The 9,802-nt window shown below is 41.7% G+C and overlaps 1 protein-coding gene across 1 annotated transcript; it reads right to left on the bottom strand.

Annotated features, from left to right (window-relative positions):
- Positions 1-7,434: 7,434 nt before the first annotated feature.
- On the bottom strand, positions 7,435-9,597 carry TRMT12 (tRNA methyltransferase 12 homolog (S. cerevisiae)). The gene has a single exon (XM_012660825.1). It carries the CDS (start codon positions 9,517-9,519, stop codon positions 8,200-8,202), a length of 1,320 nt encoding a protein of 439 aa, XP_012516279.1. The 5' UTR covers positions 9,520-9,597; the 3' UTR covers positions 7,435-8,199.
- Between the last annotated feature and the right edge of the window lie 205 nt (positions 9,598-9,802).

Here is a 9,802-nt window from a genome sequence, read left to right as displayed (position 1 = left end):
CACGCGACACCGCGGAGTCCGCGCCGCCGCTTGCGTCATAATCTAGCGCTAGGGGCGCTCCCGAGGCCGTCATCACGCACAGCGCTGCAAACAACTCAATCGTTGCCATGGTTTCCGCCCACCTCCGCGGCCCCCGCCGCCTTAGCGCCATTCGGTGGCACACGCGCTCTTAGGCAGCCGCGCCCTCGGCGGGGTTGTCGCCTCATCCACGGCAGCGTCGGCTTAGCTAGGGACTCGGTGCTTCCGCGGGCGGAACTCATTGGCTGTATTATTAGAGCCCAGTAAACGACCCATAAACATAGCTTAGAGCTGGTGGGGAGGAGAAAAGCCAAAGGATGCCGCCCTCCCAACCTACACCACTCCACCTGGAGGCCGGGTGGGAAAGATAGCCCGTGTGCCAGGAAAAATACCAGCGAGGCCGCCCGGGGTCCTGGTGGAGGCATCGCTGCATGCCACTGGGCCAGGTGTGATAGACGCTGCCGAGAAAAACGTCCCTCTCATCCCTTTGCACATCCTACTTCCTACACAGATAGACAGAACTGAGGACATTCATCGGCCACATTTTACTAATGGCAAGGAGACTGACTTAAGAGCAAGAACCCAGGCCTCCCTGTCATTTATTTCTAGTCAGCTTTGAGGTAAGCACACTTGGACATTCCTTCTTCCTCAGGGCAGATGAGACCATTCTTTTTTCATGTTCTCTTGCCTATCCATGTAATTGATACGGTCTGGCCATCTTAATCTTTCTGTTCTTTTGTCACCAAATGAGAGTGTAAATTAGGTCAGAGTCTGCACTGTAGACCCAACTATCTTGGATTAAGGGGGATAAAATAGGAAGCAAGAAGCCGGCTCACCTGAGCTCCTAACTGAAATTGCATTCTGCAATCCAATTTATATCAGGGCTCTGTGTGGATGGTTATCTTCTGTTGGGATGCCCCTGGAGAAAGGAGGATTGTTAGTCAAATTATCGAACTCTTCCAAAACCCCATTCTCTGGGTATTTATATGTAGTAGAAAGATTGAACCCCCACCCAAAGTCCTTACAGTAGTTTCACGTTTTTAACCTTTTGTTGTTATCCCCGCTAATAATGACCACCATCTATCTATCTAGTATTTACTGTGTACTAGGCACTGTACTAAGCGTCTTATATTTTATTTGAATCTTTGCATCAGCCTTATTTTGGTAGGTATTATTATACCTGTTTTATAGTAGAGGAAACTGAGGCTTAAATTACAAGACCACAAGTTAACAGGTAAGTCAGTAGTGGGCAAAGCTAGTAAAAGTATGTACAAAGCTAGTAAAAGTCAAAACCAGGATTTGAACCAGAGCTACCTGAAGTTCACAACTTCAGGCATCTTTGATTTCTTCTTTTCACCCACAGCCAATCTGCAATCAAATTGTATCCATTCTGTCTTCACAATCTCTTGTATGGGTCTCCTTCATTTTGTCATTGCCATCATCCTAACCCAAGATCCTACTGTAGCTTGCCCATTTATGGCAATATCCTCATTCCATTCGCCACCTTTTCTAATCCAGTCTGTTTACTACTGCCAGGTTAATTTTCCTAAATGGAACGTCTGGGGAATAACCTTGTGATTATGACAAAATTCTCACAGAAAAGCAAACTTGGTAAGGTGAGAGAACTAGGAACACTCATATAGAGAACTTCAGAGATGTAAATTAGCTACTCAACCCACCTGTTAATCTGCCCTAATTACAATTTAAAGCACAAAGAGTGAAACCATTATGGAGAAAAGATAAGTCCTTGTGGATCCTAAAACAGGAGTGGGATAGAAGAGAGTACCATTATATTATGATCATGCCAAATGGAAAATAAAATAGTTCATGGGCTTTCCTCTAATTTTTATTTAAAAAGTTAAATGTAGTAAATATTAATAAAAAGCTTTTCAAAATGAACAAATGCTTCAGTCCTTACTAATGTTTAACTCTTCCTAATCTTAATTTGATGTACATATTTTATTAGTATAAGAGTTCCTAACTGTGACTAAATTCCATCTTGGGCCAAGAACTTTGAGGAGCAGTGGCATAGTCATACTTACCTTTCATAGGTTCTTCAAGCAAGTCTCTCTAAACTCTAGGGCTCAATTTCCCCATCTATGAAATGAAAGTGGGAGAGTTAACATAACCCTAGGCAAGACCGTAAATGTTGTGTACTGTTGTCTGTCCTATATAAATGCAAACTGCTTCTGATCCAGAACACTCAGGACCCAGTTCCATACATACTCTTCCTGTCTCCTGCTGGTACATGTTGGCTAGGTCCTGCATCTCCTTTGGCATATAAGCCCATTTAAAATTGTTGAAAGTGGACACACAAAATGAGGGGAAAAGAGCAGCAGGACAGCTGCTTCATCATGGTGTTGTGGGACTGCTGCTATTTTTTTTAATAGCAGGTTTTGTTTTGTTTCTAAATGATGTGTAAATCTTTGATTTCAAAAAAATAAAACTTTAGTAAAAAGAGAAACTAGAACAGCCTCTCTACCCTTTTACATCTCTTTACCTACCTAATGCTATTGTGTGTCACACCAAATTCAGTTTTTAGCCTCACATTCATTCAACATTTTCTGTTACCTTTGATTCAGCCTTGACCTTTAAAAAGCCAAAACAGTGAATATCTACTTTGATACAGTTTCTGGTCTCTCTGAAATTGTGTATGATCAATGATCAAATAATATTGCAGGTAATTATAGCTAATCAGAAAAAAGTCATTGTATTGTTAATATTTTAATATTCACTTTATAACATAGGTAAGCATTCTAAACATAATTGTGGCAAGAAATTCTTAATATTTACATGTTGAAATTTTGTGTCAACTGAAGTATATATGTATATTATTACTAGAGTGAATTTCTTCAATAATGATTGTGAAAGCTAGTAAAATTATGTGTAAACTAAGTCCTTTTTTTTCAAGCTCTGCCAAGTCTCAGGAACTTATAAATGTTTTTTAAAAAATATCAATAGATTTAGGGGGTACAAATGGTTTTTGTTACATGGATGAATTGTACAGTGGTGAAGTCTGGGCTTTTAGTGTACCCATCACTCAAAGAGTGTACATTGTACCCAATAGTTAATTTTTCATCCCTCACAGGAACTTCTAAATACTTTTTAAAAATGGACAAAATATATGAAACAATGGCCCTCAAGGCATTGGATATAGGCAGTGAAGGACAGTGACCCATAACAGACCAAAAACAAACAAGGTGAGCCACATAATTGCTCCAGCTTACTGCCTGGAGAAAGTTTCCAGGCTGTGTTATGGAGAGAGGGAACCCAGGTGGAACCCAGCACATTCCCTGAGGTGAAGAGATGGAACTGGGAGTCCTGGGAGCCCAAGGCAACTAGAGTTCACAGGGTAGAATCCTAGAAAGGAGAGTTAAACAGAACTCTGGAGATCTGCTGACCATTCCTAAAGTATTCAGCTAAGCAATGATCAATACACGCATGAGAGGAAATTACCAAAGGCCAGGAAAAGAACAATTGGAAAGGATTAGAGGAAACAATACTCAGAGCTCACACAGGGTGGTGGAGGATTCCTGTTCCCACCAGCAAGAGTGGAAAAGCTCATAATTCATGAGGCATCAGTTAGACCCAGAGTACTACGAAAGGTCTTGCTTCAATAGTGGGAAAAATTAATCCTCGACTAAATGCTCAGGTATAACCTGACAAAGCTTAAAAACAAGACCAAAAACTGTGTCCAAACAAAGCTCAAAATGTTTTTAGGGATATGAAAATAACCTACAAGGTAAAATTCACAATGGCTGGTATTCAATCAGAAATTGCCAGGCATGCAAATAAACAGGAAAATAAAACCCATAATGAAAAGTAAACATTTTATTAAAACTGATCCAGAAATTATGCAAATGATGAGATTAGTAGACAGGGATATTAAAACAGTTGTTATAACTGTATTTCACATGTTCAAGAAATGAGAGGAAAGATTGAAGATGTTACAGAAAAGATATAAAAAGACCCATATATGCCAAGCATGGTGGCTTACTCCTGTAATCCCAGCACTTTGGGAGGCTGAGGTGGGAGGATTGCTTGAGGCTAGGAATTTGAGACCAGCCTGGGCCACATAAGCGAGACCCCGTCTCTACAAAAAATTAAAAAATGAAAATTAGCCAGAAGGGGTGGCACGAATCTGTAGTCCTAGCTACTCAGGAGTCTGAGGCAGGATCATTTGAGCCTTGGAGTTCGAGGCTGCAGTGACCTATGATCATGCCACTGCACTCCAGCCTGGTCTATAGAGTGAGACCCTGAATGAATGAATGAATAAACAAACCTATATAAAACTTATGGAGGTTAAAATTTCAATATTTGAGATGAAAAGTACATTGGATAAGATTAATGGCAGATTAGACACTGCAGAAGGAAAGATTAGTGACCTTGAAGACATATCAATAGAAACTCTCTAAAAGGAAATAGAAAAAAGACAAAAAACCAAAACACATACACTCTAACCAAAATAAATAGAACATCAGCAAAGGGTGAGGTGACTTTAAGTAGCCAAGTATTATGTCTATAATTGGAGTGCTTGAAGAACTCTGGGGAGCAAAAAAATTATTTAAAAGAATTAAATTATTTGAAGAGCTAGTGGCCAAAGATTTTCCGTATTCTAGCCTATAAAACAAATTTTAATAAATTTGAAAGGATGCAAGTCATACAAAGTATGTTCTCTGACCACAATAGAATTAAACTAGAAATTGATAACAAAGATATCTAGAAAATCTTCAACTATTTGGAAATTAACATACTTCTAAATAACTAGCAGGTCAAAAAAAGACACCAAAAGGGAAATTAGGATATAATTTTAACTGAATAAAAATGAAAACACAAGATATAAAATTTTGTGGGATTAGGCTAAGATAGTAAAGAGAAATTTATACCACATACCTACTAAGGGCTAATTAGGGACCTCAGTTCTCTCCTCATAGAACTAGAAAAAGAACAGCAAATGAAGGCCAAAGTAAGTAGAAAAAAACATATCAAAGCAGAAATTAAAAGTTGAAACACAATAGAGGAAATTAATGAAACCAAAAGCTAGTTCTTGAGAAGATAAATAAGTTTAATAAACCTCTAGCCAGACTGATCAGGCGAGAGAGAGAGAGAGGGAGGGAAGAAGGCAGAGGGATACACAAATTAGCAGTATCAGTAATGAGAGAGCTGGTAGCACTACATTCTATAATTATTAAAAGTACAAGGATTAGTAGCTGGCTACTGAAAAGAAAAAAAGAAAAAAATGGTACAAGGAAACATTATGAACCACTTTACATCAATACATTTGGCATATTAGATGAAAAAATTCCTTGAAGATGCAAACTATCAAAGCTGCAAGATACCCTGAATGACCCTACATCTTTTAAAGAAATTAAATTTGTAGCTACAAATCTTTCCACAAAGAAAAATCCAGGCCCAGATTGCTTCACTGCAAAATTCTAACAAACATTAGTAGGAAGTAGTAACAATTCTACAAAAACTCCAGAAAATGAAAAAAGGAATATATCCCAAGTGAATCCACTCATTTTATGAGACATTATTTCTCCCATAAACAAATAAAAATTCTTGACTATGAACTATGTGTACAAGGCTAACTCCTTGTACAATCCCATGTTACCATAGTTGCTGGAAATTAGATTAAGGGAAAGGAATACTAGGGGTATGTATGTGTGTTGAGAGTATATATTTTTTTAGAGACGGGCTTGCTCTGTCACCCAGACAGGAATGCACTGCTGTAATCACACTTCACTGCAACCTCCAGCTCCCGGGCTCAAGCAATCCTCCTCCCTTTGTCTCCCAAGTAGCTAGGACTATAGGCATGCACAACCATGCCCAGCTAATTTTTTTTTTAGACATGGGGTCTTGCTGTGTTGCCCAGGCTGGTCTCAAACTCCTAGGCTTAAGTGATCCTCCTGCCTCAGCCTCCCAAGGTGTTGGGATTACAAGTGTGATCTACCACACCCAGCTGAGAGTGTATTTTAAAATGTTTTAGAATACTAGGATTTTGATAAAATGTGAATTTATAAAACCCCACATATTTAACCATGACACACTTTTGCTTAGATACTTCAAAGACATCTCATTGCTGTTGTGATAATGTTCTTAACATAGCCTATACTGCCCCCTGCGTGGTTGGACCATCAAACTCCACAGCCTGATTGACACTTTCGTCCCTTACTTTTTCCTCGCTATCCACCCTGGATTTTAACCCCTCAAACTCCTCCACAGGCACTTGCACACACTGTCCTCGCAGCCTGGAAAGCTGTCCCCTGTTTTCGTCACTTATTAATTCCTACTCACCCTTCAGCTCTCAGCTGAGTCATCACATCCTCAGGGAAGACTTCCCTGACCTTCCTGAGCAGGTCAACCCCTGTCATAAGTTCCTACTGCACCAAGAACCTCTCCTCCCAGAATTTACTAGAATGTGAATTGTTATATGAAATGTTATATGTGGTATGTGATTATTTAATGTCTATGCCCCTCGTTAGAGTATAAGGTCCATAGAGTCTGGGATTGGGTCTGGTTTTGTTTGCTATTTTATTACCAGTGTTTACCACAGTGTCTGGCATATTGTTTGGGCCCCAAAACATTTATGAAATGGAAAAAAGAGAGGGAGAGGAAAAGAAAAGGAAAAGTATAAAGACAGACATTGGAGTCATGGATAAAATAGTTCAAGGCTGAATGAGTTTTTATTTCCACAGTATCTTCACTAGATGGCAGCATTAACAACAGTTGAAACATCTGAAAAAGAACTGATTTCAAAATGTTCTATTTTGGGTGGTGAGAGCTCTGTGAGCATTCCCACTCTGCTACTGTTTTTATTTATCCACCTCTATCGTATATGTCTAATTTATCTGGTTAATCCACTATGCAGAATATCAGGTAGAAATATTTCTTGCTTGTAAATAAAAAAAAAAAATCCCCAGTGACTTAAATACTTTTTTTTTTTGGAGTGGGGAAGCACGGGTTGCAGGTTTTTTTTTTTTTCATATGACAAGTTCAGAGATAGATATTTCAGGGCTGGTGTAGTTGATCAAGGATCTCCTTAAGAAGTCAGAGTTCTACCACTCTGCTTTGCCAGTGTTAGCATGCCTGGAGAGATGGCTGCTGCATGTCCAGAGTCAGAGCCCTCCCTGGGGCTTTGTTAACTCATTTGAACCTAACAACTACCCTACAGGGCACGTACAATTGTTAATCCCAACGTAGAGATGAAGAAATTAATCTTGAGAGATTCATAACTTGCCTGGGGTCACACAGAAAGTAAAGGAGCCAGGCGTTGAATGAACGTAACCTAAATTTATGAAGGCAGAGCCCATGTCAATCTTTCACCACTGCACACTCAGGGCCCTGATATACAGATTTAAAGTAGGAGTTCAACGATCTAGATTCCCTATGATTTAGAGCAGCGACTCTCAACCCTTTTTCTACCACAATAAACCGAATATATAAGATATCCCCCCATACTCATTTAGGAATACTAAAGTAGAATAGAGTTATTACACCTGAGTAATTTTTGTCCCTTTCTCTCCCTAATTTAGTCAGTCATAATACAAAGCAGCATCATATTAATGACTTGATTTGGTTTCTATTGCTTGGTCCTGTTGATTTTATTTCTCAAATCCATCCACCTCCCACTGCCACCACCCTAATCCAAGCCAACATCACCTCACACCTGGACAGCCACAGAATCCTCCTCACCAATCTCCCTGTTTCCATGTTGGCCCTCCTCCAGTTGATTTTCCATATGGTAGCAGGAGTGATTTTGGAAACAGTATTGTGTCTTTCACTCTAAAATAACCAATGCCCTGTGTACAACTGCTTATTAGACAATACCCATGTGAGACAGTTCAAGGAAACCTTCATTTTGCAAATAAGGAAATCCAAGGCCAAAGAATATTGAAACCTCGTATGCAAGATCAGAACTGAGGTCAGAATTTGGAATTCATAATTGCACAGATGAGCCTCATTTTAATGGGCCATGCTGCTTCTCCCAGATATGTAGCTCATTTTCAGTGTGATCACTGGAAGAAAAATGAAATGATTTGGACTGGTCTAGAGCTTGCTTTCAGGGCAACAAAATATTAAAATAGATAACCGGGAGACAAGAGGTGGGAACTCAGCCTTAAGCTGATGCATTAAGGGCCACTCACACATGAATCCCTTGTGTCCCAGGATCCACCTCCTCTAACCTACTGAAGGACAGGGGCGGCATTCCAGATCCAGGACTATGTGATCCACATGGGGAGCATAGGATTTCACTGGTTGGATGTGCAGGATTCGTGTCTTCCATGGTTTCCCATGCACCTGCTGAAGAAGATAGGCAATTCGAGTTTCTGCAGATTCTGCCCACCTTTGCCACTCTGGCTTGGTGGCTGGTGACAGCATTTTTCTCCTGGAATCCCTGGTATCTCCATTTTTGCACTGGTTGGTAATAACTTGCTGAGGGTAAGGCCAATGCTCTTTCTCTGTTTTGCTGCTTCCAGGAGGCTGGAGATTCTTCCCTGGGAAAGATTCCACATTTTGGTGGATATGCAGAATACCCCCAGCATCCTGTCGTAGCACTTGGCAGGCAATGGGCCAGCCTTCTTCAGAGCTGGGAATCAGCCCCAGGTTAACCCTATCTGCAACATTTGAGAGCTTCAGTTTCCTGTTATCCCCAAAATGAATTTGGCACCGATCTGCTACTCCATTGATCTCAAGGTTATTTCTCAGAGCAGCTACAGCATGGGGGTTCCACTCACAGGCATGAAGGAAGGCAGCACCAGCATGAACTAGGAAGGGTAATGTGAAATAACCAATCCCTGCATAGAGATCCACTAGCACTTCTCCAGCACAGGACAGTGATGCCACTCGCAGCTTCTCCGTGATGTTTCCGAAGGAGAACATACACTGGGTCACGTCAAACTTATATCGGATACCATTATCCACATGCTCTACCCAGCCATGGTCGCCCAGCAGCAGAGTCACTGCTGGAGTTCGAGCGCCATCCCGTGATACCCGCCCTCGTTTTGCCAAACGCTGGACACCAAGTGCGGAGGAAACAGTCTCCCAGAGTTCTGGTTCCAGACTTTTCCATTGCTTGTCTTGAAAACAGTCTTCACTCAGCAACAAGAGGTCCCCATGCCGTTGCCAAGATCGGGGCAAATCAGCCTCCAACTCAGCGGACCACTTGACTCCCCGACCCTCTACCCAGCGACTCACCTCAAGGCACAATCTTTGGGCAGGTGAAAAACCCTGGACCTTCTTTGAAGGAACAGGATCCAGGAGCTGGGTCAGCACACAGGTGCTGCCTGGGGCCACGCGACTGCTCAGCTCCCGCAGGTGCTGCTCGGGGAGGGTCTCTCCCAGCACCGGTAGCGCCACGGTGCCATCTGGCATCTTTTGCACACGGTGCTGTCTATCCAAGAGTTTCTGCTTCTCCAGATATTCCCTATATCGCTGAGTAAACCGAGGTTCAGTCACAACTGCGACAACAGGCACGGACTTCCCACTTTCTATCTCCATGTCGCGAGCGTCCACATGCTCTCCGATTCCCTCGGCAAGACTACTACTCCTTGGAGTCAGTTCACAGTGCTTAGTACACTCACGGCTGCACGCCAGGGACAGCGCCGGAAGTGACGCCAAACTAACAGGCCGGAACGTAACGTATTGATGCAATTGTTGGCGAATGGCGTCGCCGTTGCCATGGTGAAGCCGCTGCCGCCATCTTTATTGTGGTCGACCATTACTTTCTTCAGCCTTGGAGAAATTAACGACAACAAGGAATTCTATGGGCTAAAAGACTTCA

Source organism: Propithecus coquereli, unplaced genomic scaffold (genome assembly GCF_000956105.1).
Source record: "Propithecus coquereli isolate 6110/MARCELLA unplaced genomic scaffold, Pcoq_1.0 Scaffold68, whole genome shotgun sequence".
Taxonomy (NCBI): Eukaryota; Metazoa; Chordata; class Mammalia; order Primates; family Indriidae; genus Propithecus; species Propithecus coquereli.
Note: the sequence above shows the minus strand (reverse complement) of the source record. Positions and strands in the feature narration are given on the sequence as shown.